At 37.9% G+C, this 19106-nt stretch overlaps 1 protein-coding gene across 1 annotated transcript in view; it reads right to left on the bottom strand.

The window, feature by feature from the left end:
• Positions 1-205: 205 nt before the first annotated feature.
• Positions 206-19106, bottom strand: part of LOC117232804 (homeobox protein Nkx-6.2-like) — a 46762-nt gene continuing 27861 nt past the window's right edge. The window contains exon 4 of the mRNA XM_033492465.1: positions 206-642. Within this exon, the coding sequence (XP_033348356.1) occupies positions 445-642 (198 nt within the window). The 3' untranslated portion in view covers positions 206-444. The remainder of the gene's footprint in view (positions 643-19106) is intronic.

The raw sequence follows: 19106 nt of genomic DNA, 5'->3' as shown, positions 1-19106 counted from the left end.
TCTATTTAACACATTGAAACGAACGCTTCGAGGCATTTTCTTTTTTCCCTTTCCATAGAACAACCACGTGGACGTCTCTTATTATAGCAATTTTCTAACAAATTTAAACTGAAAAAAAAAAACCATAATTCTTTTGGAGCCACTTACTCTTTGAATTATTTTAGGTCAATTGGTAGAACATTTTAACGCTAGAATTATTATTGAACCGGTTGAAAATCTTCGTCTTTCGTGAAGTCAACTTCCCTTAAAGCTTCTTTTGACAATGTGAAGAACGTTGAAAAAATGAGAAATAAAGAAAAGGGGAATGTTTAACGATCGGTGTGTCTTGATGTTCCTTTTCTAAAATTCTCTTTGCCACGTACTCTTTCACATTCTCTTACGAATCTACCTAGTGAATCTAGTCCTTCGATTCGTTCTTTTATTTCGTTTCTTTATTCGCGTGTTTTAATGCCTGTATTGTTGCTCGAGTTCCCTTCTCAGCCTCTTCGCTGCAGTCTCGCTGTTTCCCTCAGCCTCCGCGTCGCTGCAACCATCCTCACCCTCGGCGACGACGCCCTCGACCTCTTCTTGCCTCCTCTTCGCCGTCGCCATTTCAGCCGCGTGCTTTTTCCGCCATTTTGTCCTCCTGTTCTGGAACCATACCTGGAATCACAAACGAACCCTTTCGTTGGAAACTTGTCTCTGTTGCATTCTTCTTCTCCCTTAAGTTAATTAGCAACGTGCTATAATTATTGAATTTGCAACTTTGATTTCTTTTAGTACTTCTAATTCTTTCGTGATATAGGTAGATAGTATATGTTCACATTTGCGTAATTAAACCTTTGCTTCTGTGAAGCCAACTCTTAGTCTAAAGGAACGCACGCGTTCGACCCGAATATCTTCTTTTCCACAAACGTTCTCTTTCACTTGCAAACATAACCTTGCAAACATACTAGTACCAAGTGAGAATTTCTATCAGAGTGATCTGTTTGAAAAGCGTATACCTAAGACAACGCGTTTTATTTCTTAATTTTATTACTGCAATTTATTGCAATTACTAAATTCCAACTTAAACAGCAAATTGTAACTACTGTTTAAGCGTGACGAGTATACTCGTCGAAAACAACTAACTGGCTAAGATTACCATCAACGAATACTATTCACCGCTACTATTCGCCAAGACTCACAGAAAACCAAGAAAGAAACCTATCGACCAGGAATCCGACTTTCCATCGATATTCTTCACCTCTTATACCTTCGGAAGATATACTTTTGAACCTTATCAACCTCCTAAAAAACCACGATCTATCGATATAATCCAGAAAAATCGAAAAAGAATTAAAAGATTTCCAATTAAAAAATTTGTCCATCCATCAACATTCTCTAACACTCACCATCATCAAACGTAGGTTTGGAAAGACTGAAGATTTCAAACTCTATCCATCTTCTGAAAACAGCCATCTACCAACTGAGAGGCTTCATCTTAAGGTTCTCACGGCCTGGATTGTCACACTGTTCGAGGCTTTTGCGCGTAAGCCGTGTCCAGAAGGAAATTCTTCATCACGTTTCGCCAGCATTGCAGCTGCCTCCTTCAGGGCTCTGAGGTTCCTCAGAGTTGCGTCCTTTGCGACAGTGTTAAGTGCAATCATCTACGAATCTACTATTGCTCAAAACCCAGAGAAACCCACAAGACTCCCCTTTTCTAAAAATCCTCCTTTCTATCAACATGCGACAACACCTTCCATTTCCTGCAAGTCAACCCAGCCATTCCACGGTGTGGCATTTGAACTATTATTCGGTACAAAGATAAAAAAATGCTTGTAATGTGCAGTTTCCCTAAAACTCGATATCAGGAAACCCGACGTAGGTAAATGTTTGCTTATCGAATCTTTGATAGTATCTTCTCTGGTTCCTGGGTCGGTTGAAATATCGGTCTTAAATATTTCTTTCTCGTCTAACCGCGCATGATGACGTTTAAATAAATAGCGTCTTAATAACAGCACTTATCCTACGTTTCAGCGGACATTGTGCTGGCGTTTAACGAATGACACAGTTTTCCTGTAACTTTTAAAGCCTTTTTTGAGATAAATATGGTCAGAAATCCACTTCTCAAGCAAGTGATGATTACGAATGGACCTCGTTAAAAAATGAAAAACATCTAGCATAGCAGTTTTTAGCAGGACAAAATCCTACAGCGATGCGATGCAATACCTTTCTGACGCGGAATAAAAACTTGCAGGATCGTTCGAACCGTTCCCCTTTTTTTAAATCGCTGTTGAAAGGAAGAAAGAAATTTTCAAATTGGAAATTAGAAGCATACGTATCTTTGCTCAAATTCTTCGCATTTACGGTGTAACAATTATTATTTAACAGGAATTAACAGACAAGAACGTATAGTAACGAGCTTGGTAATTTTCAAGCGATTAGACTTTTTTGATGTACAACGGATTTCTACTAATGCTCTGTCGATTTTCCCGCGAGTTATCGTTTACATTTGTATTACTTTCATACCGATGATATCACCGAGTAATGAGATCAAAATCGAACAACGTTATTTTTAACAAGGTTATTCCTATCTTCGTCTATCCTGCACGTCGCACCGTGCAGCCTCGCGAAGGGTTCGAAGGAAAAGAAAGAGGTGCGCTTACGGGTGGGATGTTCCTATTTAAAGAGAGGGATTGACGTTTTACGCTCGTGCCAGGTTCCAGCTCTCGGGCTGCAGTCAATCTCGCCCAGATTGTCTGGCTTCCTTTCTCTCCGTTATCTTAATTCCTCGAGTGTTTTAATTTTCATCCGAACAGCTATTAACTTTTACGGCTGGCCGTTTACTTTTTAATTCGTTTACCGCCTACACGGCAAGTGCTGCGCGTTGCACACCACCATCACCACCACTACCACCACCACCACCACCACCACCACCACCACTACTACCACCAAGCCAAGCGACGCCACGCTTATATCTTTAATTTAAGCTCTCGACTTGGCGGCCATTGAACAAGCCTGCGGATTGGTGAGGAAAGAGGGGCCGCCACGGGGGTGGAGTTTAGTTGGGGTCACGCGGCGCTCGCCGCTATGGATAGAGGGTGGTTTGTGGGTGCAATCGCTACGCTCGAGTCCCGCCGCTCCCCTGGCGCCCGTTACGTTAATTAAATACATTGTTGCGGGGACACGGGACTCCTGCCGCGTATTTCCAGCTTTATAGATGTACGAAGGGACCACCTTGAGTCGCCTTCAACCTCTGAACAGGCTTTTTTCGTACAGGTGGATCGTTCTTAATTCGCGTGCTACTGTTCGCACAGATAATACTCGGGTCCGATGCGGACACTGTGGTCCGCGCGATATCGCTACGATTATACATCTTTGTGTGTTTTTACGAGCTAAGAACAAAGAGTACAGACGTGTACGATCGTAGCGATATCGCGTGGACAATAGTCGCTCGTCCACAGTGCGTCTTGGTCATAGTTTTGCTCTACCGAGCTTAGCTAATGGCAGAGTTTCGGTTCGCGTGTATACGGAGATTTGCAAAGAATGGCTGCATCTTGCGCCCAGCAATTTCTGCACGAGTTCTAAGGCCGTAACAAGCCTCTTACAAATTTTCGTTTCATTTTGAGTTTCAAGGTTGAGTTTCAATGAGAGGTTTATCGCATGTCGTTGGATTCGTATTTTTTACGGCTACGACGGAAACGATATGTGACGCTGTTTAAAAAGCTCAAGGTCACGCTGATAGGTCAATGCTAGGCATCAATTAGTCAGAATATATTCATCCGTTGAGCTGTCTCGAATATAGAAAATTTTATTTCATATATTTTTTGATGCAGTCAATGGATAACGAATTATTGTCGGTGGTAATCTTCATCGACTCACCCTGTATGATAACCAAATAAGAAACGATGAAACAGTTCGCTCGGCGATAAGAAACGTTTCTAGACGTCCTTACTTAATAATTCGTCCGTGCGATTTCCGATCGCGATATGTTGATCGGCCCATCGATCGAACGTTTTATCACCGCCGATAAAAGCGAAGGGAGCGGAATAAAAAAGATAAGCGGGAACCGGGATGGCAAAGGATAAATTTTTATTACGAGCCCGCGAAGAAACCGACTTTTGGCCGTTGCCAACTGCTCCGATTGAAAATCCTATCTCCCATCCGGAAACTCGATTTTCATTTCACGTTTGCTCGATCATTGTACCGTTTCGAAGATTCCAGTTTATCGTTCGGCAACAGATTTTTTGAATTTTATCATCGTCGTCCTGTATACATATCTTTATTAACGGATATTTCTGTGCAAGTATTCGCGAAGGATAGATATTTTTGGTTTGCGAACAGAGAACGATACTTTTGTTGGAAAGGCGAATCTTAGAAATTTTATGTCGGTTTGCGCGGTGAATTTTATTGAATTCTAATTTAGTTTAGTTTCATTCAGTTTTCTAAAATTCACCTCTCTATACAGCATAATTGTACTTCTTATGTAATCGTATCTGTTTATTTGATATTGATATCGTATATTTGAAATTGATATTTTTTTTTTGTATTTTCTATTCCTTTCGCAAGATAGAGTTATAGAATCAAAGAGTAGAATAGCAATAGAATGACAGTAATAGTACTAATGCAACAGAATTAAGAATCATAGATTAGAATTAAGAAATAAGGGGAAAAAATATTAGGAAGATTTATTAAAAATTTTAGTACAATCCTTTTTATTTCCTTAAAACGAGAAAAATAAAATAAAAAATAGATTTACCGTAAGAGACTATTATTAATAATGACAATACAATAATATTAATAATAAACACTAATAATAATAATAATAGTAATAGGGTAAAATATTCTTAAATATTCTGTTTTTACTCCAATCGGCTCCCGTGTTAGTATACGTGTACGTCTAGGTTGTAGATTTTTAAAAAGATGTTATGTGACTTGGTATGTAAATGACTATGAAATAATTTGAGTTACTGATGAATTGTTCTTATACAGAGCGAAAATCGTCCCAACAGGGTGTAAGAATTGATTTTCGGCTAACATTATGGCGGCGTACTGTTTAACCAGGAATTACCTCTAATTTAATAGACCGTAATGGGGCCAAAACGTGACGCAAGTAACCGATAATAAGCCATTAAAATCTCTCTGCAGTTTACATTGCCCTCAAATTGAACGTTAATGTTAGAACAGCCAGTGGAACACGGCCACGTTCGTCAAAATATCACATCACGCGTTCAAGCTCCAGTTACGTTATTACAGTGATTATCGTTTTATCTCCATTTACAAGAAGGAAATAAGAAAATTAAAAAAAAATATACGATATTTAAAAGAAGAATATCTTCTTGCAAGGAATGGATCTTTAAAGGGATTAAAAAATTGCACGCCTTATCTAAAGATTTCTTTTACCTAAATCTAAAACCTTAACGTAAGAAAGATCAACCGATAACAGAATACTGTAATACGTATTATCAAGGATGTGAAAATAACATAAACAAGCAAGGATATTTGAATCAACAAATTCTTGAAATAGCCTATTTTCACTAGCAATAAATCGAAACGTTTTACTCTCATAATTCCCGTGAAATATGTAGGTTTTACTATCTTTCTCTAAATTAATACCATTACGCTGTATGGGATAAAATATTCCCTCAACGTGTATATTAAATAAGAAATATTTTCGGTTAAATTGTCAGAATATTCTCAGCTAATCCAAACTTATTTACCCCATCAACAGAAAACCATCGTATTCTCCCTGCTTACCCTAAGATTCAGCCCCGAAAAAAGAACAAAAAAAAAAAAAAAAACAAATAAAAAAAGAAGAAAAAGAAGTGGAATCAACGACTGGCCATTTCGACAAATCCCACGCAATTTTGGATTCGCATTTTCCGGGCAATTTTTTTTTGTTCTCCCGCTTCGGAGATACAGTGGCGAAATGTAAATGCGAGCAGGCGGCGGCACTTCGACGTGGCGCGTCATTCATCTTGTTTTTGAACGCGTTAGTCACGCGTTGTAAACGCTCCCTCCGCAACTGTTCGATTTATTAAATCAGGATTATCTAAGCCCATTACTTTGTCCTGTAAAGCTAGATACAAAACCGCATTTATAACTGCGCAAAGCCCTTACACCGTCGGGGTTCCACTGTCCATCTCTTTCTCTCTTCTTCTCTCCCTTTCTCTCTTTCCCCGTTATTCCCTTTCCTCCTGATTTTCTCTTTCCACAATGTCGTCCACGCGACTCTGTCGCACCCTCTGCTCGGCGTCTCTCTGTCCCTCTCGGATCCTCCCCTCATCCTCCAATCGTAACAGATAATACCGGCCAGTATCTGATCTCGTTGATATTGGCGGATAATTTACTATGCGAAAGATTACAGGCGTGACTCACATCTTGATAGCCGCGATTTCGAAGCCGGAGAATTTGCATAGACACGCGGCTACTAACCGATTACCAGAGTGTAGAACAAGCTGGATCATGGTGGAGGGTCAATTTCACCCAAAGTGGGCTTTCTCGAGATTTTTCGTCGACTGTGTTTGGTGTGCATGCAAGATGCTTTTCGCATCGTTTGGGCTTGCTTTTTACATCGTAGTCGTCATAGTTAAAGCATAGGTGCATTTTTAAAAGGAGATGTTAAGTGGAATTGATACATATCAATTATACATACATATAAGTGGAAATTAAATTGTGTACACTTAATTGTACATATAAATTATATATATATATAATTATACATATAAATTATACATACATATAGATGGAAATGGTAAACGAATTAGATTGTGTACATATAATTGTACATATGAATTATATATGCATATATATACATATGTATGTATAATTTATACGTATAATTATACGTACAACTCGAATTTATTAAATTCCGATAACAAGACCGGGAATGTTATAAAAGTGCACATCTTTTGTCTTATTTTATTTTCATCACAGAATCATTGTCTTTCGTTCCTCTCTTTTTATGTTCCTCGATCGTCACGCAAGGATTCTGTCGTTTCAACGTGCTACTGGATCATTTCTTAATTCGAAATTTAATACTTCTGAAATAATTGATTCGATTCGCATGGAAACAAACATATTTTAAAACGATGATTTGCTTTTGATACAATGTTTTAATGCATTGCGATTTAGCGATGTAGAGTAATAGCTGTGTAACACACGGTCGGCCCACGAATTACAATTAGTGGGACGTAGTTGCTGAAAACGTGTGTCTATATGATTTTCCCATTCGTGTTATATTCTATATTCATTCCATTCCCATGACAAAAAATCATGATCGTTTCACGACTTCCTTTTCGGCTCGAATTTTCCACCCTGTCAGACGTTCCAACATGTCACCCTCGTCGACTTTTCCTTGTTCCCTTCTTTCCTGTTATTCCACTTTGCTGCGTCCACTCTTACCATTCCATTTGTCGATAATCCTAAACGTTCTTCGAATAATAGCTTTTCTCCAATAATAATATTTATTGATATAATATCTATTTATTAGTAATATCTTTCGATAATGATATTTATTAAATGATTTATAATTTCAACACAATTTGAATAACACTTTGACGCTGTTCATGTTAAGCATATAACTTTTATTCTACGACATTTCATTATAGTCGAAATCTTTTATTTTTATCTCCCATATAATTAGCATAATTTTAATCCTAAACTTGTATTCTTGAAATGTTCATCCCTCAATTTCACTCTCGTTCCAACATAATAAAAATATCTTTTTGATATCCTAAGAAAATGTTTAATATAAAATTGGAACATCATCAATTCCATTACATTTTACTCGAACTTGAGAAGTTTGTCAACGATAAATGTAATTCGTTCGAAAATCACTCAAAGAACTTGGCAGGGCTGAAAAGTACATGTACTTATCTACTTATAGCGTTAAAAAATATACGCAATCAAATGATACTACATGGACTGTTCTTAGACCTTACTACTTTTAGACTGCGGATATTTATATTTTTACGTAAATTCAATTACCAATGCAAATTCATATTTTTGTAGATGCAATTGAAACAGTGGAACTTAGGTACACAATCGTATTACGTACTAGATATAACTGATAATGTAAAGAGTATCACATTAAATTTCGGATTTCTTATTATTATATACACGCATATTATACACACTTTGTGCATTATCGCGCCCTTAAATTTCTCACGGAGGAATAAAAATTTTCAATTGATTTTCCGCTCGATGAACAATTATCGCGGAACAATGGAGACTCGGCTCTTCATTCGATTCACTTTTCTATAAATTGATCCGGTCGCAATCGAATCCAGCGTAATAAACCAACTACAGCGCGGCTTTTTATCGGCGTGCGCCACACCGAGAGATTGGTTCGCATATCATTCTAAACTGCCGGATAAATTTATCGTCACGGTGGATCAATGAGGCCTTAATGAGATATATTACCAAATGAGAGTGTTTATATATCGAATGCGGTCGACCACGGCTGGCTAAACGCCGATCATACGTTGCCGATCTATAACGTCCGCAAAATCACCCTCGTTATCCTCCCAAATATCCAATTTCATTTTTTATTTGTTGCTAAATACCGTATCAACAGGATCTCGTATTTAGTTTGTTAATAACGATGTTCGATAACAGCAATAACAGTACTTCGGTCGTTGATCTTTTTTAATTTATCCATTTGTCTTATTAATTGCGCCGGTCAATGGTATTTTTTTTTTTTATTTGAAAGTAAAATGAGATTGTCGTTCGTAGAAGATGGTAAATAATAAAAATCGATAATAACACTTCCATGTCTAGAATAATGATTTAGGTGAGAAATCTTATTATCTATTACGTGTTTAATTTGAAACCTTTTACTTGTAATGAGTGACAAATTAAAAATAGTAAACTGCTACGTTCCCTGCGTGTCATTTTCAATTCGCACGTTGTTCTCTATCGTTAAAGAATATCGCAAATTAAAAGATGATACGAGAAAATCGTTGCGAATACTTGGCATTTATTTCAGTTTTATATTCGAGCTTTTCTCTTTCAAACATTGCAAATTTCTTTGTGGAACTCCGTCGAAATTCGTTGAAACTTTCGAAGAGCAAGGTTGAAACAAAATTTCAAAAGACCGTAGTAGGATTAAAACACCCTGTACGCTCGAAACAAAATGGTCTCGAAAGGGCGCCGAGTGAAATTCGCGGCTTTCACCGGTGGAAGCTAGCGTTAAGGATGGAAAAACGAAATTCAGTCAGGGTGGATGCTTAATGATGCGTGGAAAGTCGTGTGTGACATTCACTCTGGACAATTTCCACCTCATTGAGCCCGCTTATCATTCAAATGGTACCGTCTCATTGACACGTCGATAAATTTTTAAGGCCGTTCGCGCATTCGCGGCAAAACCAAGTCATGAACCTGCTGAGAGATGAATCGTGGATCGATTATCGCCAGACTGCGAATTTTTATGCGCAATTTGATATTTTTTACGAACGAAGCTGATGAAACGAAACATAAATCGCAAATTTGTATCGTCTATTAACCATCGACCTTAGGTCTGTAACGTTATTTTTACTCACGTCGTCTGCATAGTGGGTCGTTTTGAGTCCACGCAGTTTCCGTTAGGTTTCTGCGTTTTAAAAGAATCCTAAAAATTATTAAATATTCTTCCAAGTTTCTGGAATACGTTTCTACCGCTGCATATTTAACTTGACTTTTTTAAGCAGAGTACAATTTGAACAAAGAAATGGGATGAATGGAAAAAATTACTTATAATTATCGGTGAAAAACGTCCCACTATGCAGATAGAAAGTTGAATACTATAGCGAGTAACATTTGCTTTGGACGTTGTACATACACTTAATTATACGTATTATGTGTAAAAATGTTGCTTGAAATTTCCTAAAAAATGCATAACCATTTGCAGCTTGTTCATCACCTTCGGTTGAAGATCGACTACCAGTAACGAAGACAACTGTCGGTGAGTCCTTTCTTTCATCTGCTTCTCGTTATGGCGTAGTTAATTGCATGACAACTTTGCTTTCACCTTTTCAACGTGGTATATTCTCATCGTCATTCGCTCATCATTGTTTCATATGGTATACGATTATTATAATAGTGCAGAAATCAAAAATATCTTCCAATATTCTGTATGAAGACTCTAAAACAAAATCTCAGAAGAAAGTAGGAATAAAGTACAAGAAAAACCACCTCGATATTTCTGGTAATAAATTCTTTCCAATAAATAAAAATAAAAAAAATGAGCAATAAAATAACAAATCGAGCCTTCAAATCGATGTAGGATTACAAAGAATTAAGAATCGTTGGGACATAAAATTTGTGGTTCTTCGGATTTCCAGTTCACTCCTTCAGGAGAGATCTGAAACTGTTTCAGGTTCTTTCAGGCAGCAAAATCCAAGGTACTTTGGAAACACGATAGAACCACAAATACACTAGTTGGTTATAAGTATTAGAACACTAGCTAATGTTTAGTGCAAATTGCACGCTTTTCACGGCTTTCATTTTCTAAATAACAAGTCCGTTATTTCCTTCGTATTATACGAGTTCCTTCGTATTATAGAAGTTGAATTTATTCCTAAAATCTTTGATATTTATCGTAGCGTATATACCTTAAACTAGTCTTTTACGTCCTTTTTATCGTTATTATGATAGTTGTCATAACGAAATACTAGTTTTTGTATCCCCGTTTCATAGAACGACGTCGCCCAGAATTGCAGCCAGCGTGACCATAACTTTCGAAATTCCAAACGGTATAACTTCCGGAATTCCAGACAGTATAACTTCCGAAATTCTAGACGGTGTGACACAATTTCGCGGAGACACGACCGTGAAATTCGTGGAAAATGAATGGAAAGTTGACGAAATTGTGAATCGCCTGTTCTTTTTCTTCGACCGCGTGCAGCAAATCGTCGTTGACCACAGACGGTCCGCCGCTTCGTTCGATCGTCATGCACATTTTCACGACCGTCATTAAAGCCTCTAACCCATCTTCTTACCATTGAATCACTCATGGTATGTTCTTCGTACACCTAGCAAAGTCGACGATGAATATCCGTCGGCTTTTCAATGCATCGAAAACGAACAGTCGTAAACACGATCCGATTGTCTGCAGTTACAGGTAGTTTTAGCGTTTGCGTAACGCCAAAGTGGAAAAGAAATGACAGAATTTTTCACGGCACATGATATATCCTACTGTTGAAGATCAGCGCTGTATAACATTCTAATGATCATCGTGAGAGCTTCAAATCGTACGAATCAATTTCACTTCGTTTAAAAGAGCGGATCAAAATTACTTTGAGGATCGCGAAGGTTCGCGAGGATCGGAATCTGTCGAGATCAATCGGTCCAAAGTAATTTCTCGTAATATTACAAAGTGCTTGGAGCAGAATGTTTCTTCAAATAATAAGTAATGCGATCCGCGAGAATGGCAGAGGGTAGTTGGCTTTTGGCGATAATGCGCTCCTCTGTATTCCGTTCTCGTACCGCTTCCCCATATCGATATGTTTCCTCGCCCGTCCCCGTAACCCACCCCGGCCGACCATTTCGCCTCACTCGAAGATCAAATGGCTTCACCGATTCGCGTTATCCCCAATATTCTATTTTTATTTCGGAATCAAATTTCGCGACCGACGGCAACTGGGAAACGGCCGAGCTTTACGGCCCCCTCCCTTCCTCTTTGTCGTTCCCTTTTCTTCCTTTCTCGATGTTCGCCAAAAAATGACCGAGCTGAAATCGAGTTTAAGCTCGCACCGTGTCTTGATTTCGTCGATGAATATCGATAATGCCGGTGAATGATGTCTCTCACTGGGTTTCTCCCCTTTTTGCTGCCCTGGATCTTCTCCTTGCTCTAGGCATTTCTTTCTTCATTAAAATTAAAATGCGACATGGTGTTGAAATGTTAAGTTTTAGTTTTGATATTCGAGGCAGTCATGATGCGATGTTCGTTCACGTACAATTCTTTCTTTAAATAGATAGATTAAATACATTTGTAGTATCGTTAGTAAGATACTGTTGTGGATACTTTGATATAGCGAGAGGTATTTTAATCGTATAAGAAGCACGAATGAAATTCGAATGGCTTTTTGCTATTGTTCTCTCCAGTATGGTAGACGTACACGTACGCCCATATCGTATATGGACGTTAGTTTCTTAATTATTTTCTTAAAGATGTTCGTAAAGAGGAAAGATTGCGGAAACATCCGTAGTCCATAACAGTCGATATTCTTGAAATATTCAAGAATGGGTAGCTAAGAAGAGCGCATATTTAATCCCTAAATTACGTAAAACGAAATGAAAGAACAGTTTAGCTATACATTATGGAACTTTCTTATAGAAAACAGGATACGAATTATCATATTTCTCTCCTGTAATCTTCACATGTAAATGTGTACATATTTGTAATGGAAGAAAGTTAATATTTAAATGTAAATTCTCGACATACCGTAGCAGAAAGTTCAACTTTTCTTAATCTTCATTCACCAGAACAATCTCAATTTAACAAGACCTGTACATGGTATTCTATTTGCTTCTATTCGCTCGGACGCCTACCGTGCTCAAAGCAAGGGAAGAAGGTCCGAAAGTCAATTAAATAATCCCCGGTTCGTTCAGAAGTAGTCGGATCAGTGAAAATCTTATTGATCACATCTGCGATCCCGTGTCCTCCTTTGTTTCCTAAGCGGAGCACTGATCTCTGCAGCTCGAATGAATTATGGGGGTAGGGGAATATTAATACGTGTGTACAGTGATACAGATACATTCATCAAATTTGATCAAGGAAACACTCGAGGGCGTTACAGGATTAGTCTCGTCTCCCCTTCATAGAAGCCCGATTTTGATCAGCATGGATTTTTAGCCTCGCCCTTTATCCTAACCAAACTCTTTCTCTCTCTCTCTCTCTTCTTCCTCTTCTTTTTATTTTTTTCTTTTCTTTCGACTGACGCGGCGTTAGCGGAAAATTGAACACAGCCGTTTATGACCGTGAAAAGATCGTCTCAAAAAAGAATCCGTGTTTCGTATTCGATATTCGTCAACGAGATGCGTAGCCAAGGAATCGTTGATGTTGGTGATTCAATTTTCAGACATGATACGATTCTTCTTTTTTACAGCTTTTCGATGTTTTCCTTCTTCTTTGGTGGGAGGGAGAGGTTAGAAGATACCGGTTAGTTTTGTAGGTATAATATATAAGAAGAATGATCAAGATTTTTAAATATTATAATTATTGTAACTAAGAATAGAAACATATATATTTTTGTATAACATCCTAATTAAAATTTTGCATTAAAATTTGTGAGCAGCTTTATCGACGAGAAATACGTTTATCCTTCAGCTAATTAAAGTACAGTGTTGCGTTTTCAACTTCTCCGACGTTTTCCAAATAAACCGAGCTCACTCACCGGACGATCACCTGACCATACCGTGACGAAACGTTATTCGACGTTATTCGAAAGTAGCACGAAAAGAAATATCCTCTAGCCGAGCAATTACACGCGATGTGAAGCGTAACCGGAAGACCAGTTTCCCCATCACAACGTCGCCAAGCTACAAAAGAACCCCTAGGAAACTACCTTTCCAGGAACTAATGCAGCGAGCCGACCGTTCTATTCTCGAAATAAAGTCTCAGCCTCTTATCGACGAAGGCGACGAACATGGTAGAACAAGAGACCATATACACGCATATATAGAAACAGGAAAGAGAGAGGGAGAGAGCGAGAAGGCACAAGCTCGTGGAATCGAGCATTATGGAGTCAAGTACATGTGGGCCAATTTCGAGGGTACGAGCTGTGGGAGGTGAATGAAGGGAACGCCGCCTGCTGCCGTGATTTATCACGCCGTGCCATGCCGCGCCGTACATACATACACCACCATGATGATACATGGTGGAGGAAAAGCGGGTAGGAGGCTTTCGCTCGTACTAATTGACGTCATCGATATTGGTATCCGTCGACGAGCAGATTACTCCGCCGTAAACAACTCCACCCCTCCCCCGGTGGTGCTGCTGCAGCCTACCAACCCAGCAGCCCGTCCTCTCTTGTCGTTTCTATCGGGACACAGGGGTGCCTGCCGCCACTTTACTACCACCACCACTGCGTAAACACCATCTAAGCCCTCGTTCCTTCCGTGCGGTCCTACCCTCGAGCGCGCGCTATTTATCCCCATCCCCCCTCCACTCCGGTTACAGCGCCTCGCTATCCCCTCCATTTCGATGCGCGCCGAGATCATTGCGCGTTTTATCCCCACCACATCCCCACCACCGTCAGTTTCGTGCGACTACTGTGCGCTCCATCGGACGTGGACTTCAACTTGTTACTATAATCGTGGTATAGTGTCTCGTTTTGGTGTGAGTGTGTGTGTGTGTATACCTCTCTCTCTCTCTCTCTCATCTTTAGCTCTCTAGCTTGTTAAACGTGATACACGCGCTGATACGCCTACGAGCATTGGGGTGTCACGCTCTTTAACTCGCAAACGCTTGGCCGTTCACTTTGCCATATTAGATTCTAATAGGGGACGCGCGCCACTCGGGGATCATTCGTTTAGTGCTGGAGACTGAGCTTTGTGCAGTGGTTACGTCTTTCTCTTTTTATCGTTTAACTGGTCCTGTGTTTGGTTTGGTTCCGTACGTGCACAGGATGTTTCAGCGATTATGATACGACTAGCAAGTGTTATATCGTTCTATTGGATAAAGTAGAATGAGAAGACGCGCAGTGGTATTTCTTGATATGGCTACTTGAAAAAATGATAAATAGAAGAATCACGTAGTAGAATAGAACGAGGAACATTTTTTTTCAAATTTGAAAAATAATTCAATTATTCTCGTCTTGGTATTCTTTTCATTTTGTGTACCAATTTTTCGCTAATTTTTTCATGATTTACAATAAGCGTTTTGTAATTCTTGCACCATAGATCTTCAAATTTGTCTATTATTGCCACGACAGTATACACATTCGTAAAAATTTTCTCTAAGTGATGGAATATTTTCATCTGCCACTGTACATCGTCGAGCATTTTCGGTGGTGGTGGTGGTCGTTGCACTTTGCTCACTGTTCGCTTCACCGAGCCGGCTAACTAAATCATGCGTCGGACATCGTTGGCAATTTGAACGACGACCCGCGTAATAATCTTAATAGCTGGTTCTCGTTCGATTCACGTCGCAGACCAGTGCGTTGCGTTTCAGTATAGTGTCAAGCGATGATTGCTGGTGGCGTCAGAGCAATTCGCGATATTTCCACTGGGTAGACACGCGGAAGTAGTTTTTCTATATTGTATGACGAATCCGATATAAATGCGTGTACAGCGAGATTGAAGGACTGATGGATGAGCGTTTTCGGGTGATTTTGAATGGCTTTTATGGAGAAACGTTGGGTCTAGCCCTATATGAGTAATACACCTATTCTTTGAAGATAAAAATTCTAATCAAGGAAAACATTCTCCTTACGCGAACAATGGAAATTCAAAAGTATAAGTTTAAATCTACCCAAAACCGAACTAATTAAAATCTCAAATTAAATACCAAAATTTCTGGCTATCCTTTTCTCACAGAATTAGTCAAAATTCTGGTTTCAGAAGCTCAACCCAACCTAAAATAGCGAATAGTAATTATATTAAGGCTGGGTTGTGCTTCTGGGACCAGGATGTTGATTAAATTAAATTATTTGAAACAATTATTGTGATTCGCTGTTTTAACTTAAATCGAGCTTCTGGGACCAGAATTTTGGTCGATTCCGGGTGAAAAAAATTGCAGCCAGAATTTTTTGGTACTTCATTCGAGATTTTAATTCGGTTGGTTTTGTTTAGATCTAAACCTATAATTTCAAGTCTCGACTTTTGCACTTGTTCGTACGAGGAGAATATCTTTCTTAGTTGGAACTTTTATGGTCAAAAATTACATACAAATCATTGTAATTGATATGTTTAATTCAAGAAGAATTGATAATCTTTATGAGACGGTCGTTTAGTCTACGATAAGTTTGAACCAATGTTGCTAAATTTTGCTTTCGTTTGGTTACGACATTATAGTCTCCTGCTATTTTCATGATTAATCCGAGATTTGATAAAATAAGGTGTAACAGCACATGAGTCGATCGGAAGAGACTCGTATTGTTGTGCCTTGAAGCGCCAACGTTGTTTTGATTTGCTAAGTTCAAGGTAAACGAACTGCGGACAAAATATTATCGCCGTTATTTGTAATCGTCAATCGGAGTTACATTCGAACCTTCTATAATAACACCGGTCGATGTAAATAGACGAACGTGCTCTCTAGGACAGCCACTATAACGAGTCATTATAGCGAGTCATACAGTCGACTAGCGAGCATAGAGTTGGGCAGTAGCATTGAGCGAGCAACGATTACGACAGGTATACACTATTTCTGTACTTGTACTTAAAGTGATTGTAATATAACTGATTATTACAATTTTATCACTCGTCTTCTTAATAAACCAACCAACACGTATAATAAACCAAAGTTTTAAATGATATTAAAAAAAAAAAAAAATGAAATGAAATAAGATGAAACGAAGTCTAAACAACAATTATAAACAGATAAATTATAAACAAAATTGGAAAGATACAAGTAAAACACACGAATGTGTAATTTCCTAATTATACAGCATTATAGAAGCTCAATTAATCCTCTTTTACGAAATAAATTCAATTTTCTGAAATCATTTTTGTTAGTCAATTTCAAGTATTATACAATAAATAAAATAAGTAATTTCAATATTGTTCCGATCAATCCTTCGTACGCGAATGTAAACGTGGTTGTGTGGCAAATTTAACGTGTATTTGGTTAAAATAAAGGAAAAAAAGAACAAACAAGAAAACAGACACGAAAAAAAAGAGATAAAAGAAGAAAGAGGAAAAAGAACGCGTATCGGTGGGATACACGTTTCGAAAACGAAAAAGTGATAAATCTGGAAATGTGGAATGACAGAACACATATATCTTCGTTGGACGGAACTAGCGAATCCCTATATGCCGTACTAATCCTTTTCCGATACTGAAAAAATGATAAATCTCGGATGTAAAACCACGAACGTAGGATATCGATTTTGTATACAGGACGATCCATAAGTGAGCCATAAGAACTTTAACGTTTAAGCTCGTTCGTCTATAGTATAAACGATGTATTTGTTTAACGAGCGATCTTTGATCCTCGAACGATATCAAATAAAATATTTTTGCCGAATCTGTTAACTGACGAGTAGTGTAGTCAGATTAATACGTAGTTAGAAAAACTTTAGAGCGTGAAATGAAATATTTATTGTTACAAAAAGACGGACGAGCTTAGAAGAAACATCGTATTTATGACGTTTAATCTATTACGTTCTAACGATATTTTAACTTACAATTAGACATCATTGTTTCATAAAATCATTCAAGATTTTCGTGAGTTCTAAGGAGAAAGGAGGAGAAAGACATGAAGAAGGAGAAACGAAATACGAAGACAAAACATCTTATAATAAAGTGTAATAAAAATCCAATTCTTAAATCTCTGTAGAGTCGTTCGATATTTTTGGAGATTAAAAACACTGCACGCGTAATTTTTAAATTCCCATGAATCGTTCAGAAGTTTTATAAATTAAAAGGAAAAGAAGGAGAAAGCAAATAATAAATAATAAAATAATAAAAAAAAAGACAATAAGTACAGAACTAGCCTTCGTGAGCCAACGCGAGAAATTTAATTTTTACGTTTCCATAGAATCATTTAAGATTATCAGAATATTCAGAAGGAAAAAAAAGGCAAGAGGAGAGGAACGAAATAAAAGGAGAAGACAAAACAAGAAATGGAAGACAAGCCTCTGTTTAATCAGATCAAACGAACAAACGTATCCCGTAAATTTCATTGCTGAATATACTTCATAAATCCACGTTCATCCGAAACGCATGATATTAATTCGACTGAAAGCTTTCCGTAAATAATGTAATGATCGATATATCGTCGCGTCGAGGCAGATAAGTTTATTACGCGACGAGCGGAGCGAAACGCTCGCGTCAACGTATGTCGAGCAAATAATTTCCAGCGTAATAACGCAAATGTTTATAAATGTAGTTCGCTTGATCCCTGCGTTTAGTCACGATCGTTTGTCAACGATGAACGTGGCCGCCACTCGGTGAGATCATTTTTAGGCTTCCAGAGACTTCAACGCTCGATCGTGCTCTATTCACGTTAGACGCGTTGAATTAGGCTACTATGTGCATGATAAGCATATAAAAAATATCGTTTCTCCGAAGTTTGAATTTGACAATCTAATACCACACGTTAAATCTACGCCCTATCGTCAATTATCAATGAAGATAAAGAAGTAATATAAACGTTAAGAAGGTTTCTAATGAAAATGTTAAAATCGTTTGTTAATGGTCATCATGAATAATTAAGATATTCCGATGGCAATCTTTTGTAGTTTTTCTTTCATTCCTGTAACGTTAAAGAATTGTTTAAATATTAAAAAGGTCTGTAAGTGTAGTTCGATGGTATCTCTTGGATATTATTATTGACAGCAATTTTTCATCTTATCCTTGATTTATTTAATATTGACGATGAGAAACTATCGATTGAATTTTATAAAATATTAATTCATCATCAAAGATCTATGAAACATAGTTATTTTATTTCTGAGAATGGAATACAATCGTTGAGTTCTTATTTCGTTCGTCTATCAGGCGAAAGTTCAGAACGTTTAACAATAACAGGGGACAATATATTCCTGTTATCTAACAGCTGACATCGAAGGAAGCACGAAGTAAGAATGTAATACGCGGCACATGATCGTAACACAGCGGCAAACGAGAAAAGTTCGCGACGAAACACTGTTTCGCTAGTGTATCAACTGGAAGAACCATCTTCATTTTCTTAGCGATAAAAGTTCGATTCTCTTCCTTTTTCATTTGTAAAAGACGACTCTACTAAAATGCATGTTACAGGAAATAGAGTGTATATGATTGTAATATAAAATCTTGGCGTCTCTCCGATCCCTTAAATTTTAATAATTTACCTGCACTTTGTTTTTTGTCTTTTCTTTTCTCTTTTTTTTTTTTTGAAATAATATTTCACAATTTAAAATCGTATCTTTCACTTTAAATTTCAATAATTCACCTGAGAATGTTGTTCAATAAAATTTCCGATCACTCGAAACGATTTTATACATATACTTGGTATACCGAGT

This window comes from Bombus vosnesenskii, unplaced genomic scaffold (genome assembly GCF_011952255.1).
Source record: "Bombus vosnesenskii isolate JDL3184/JDL3185 unplaced genomic scaffold, Bvos_JDL3184-5_v1.1 scf7180000013293, whole genome shotgun sequence".
Lineage (NCBI taxonomy): Eukaryota > Metazoa > Arthropoda > Insecta > Hymenoptera > Apidae > Bombus > Bombus vosnesenskii.
Note: the sequence above shows the minus strand (reverse complement) of the source record. Positions and strands in the feature narration are given on the sequence as shown.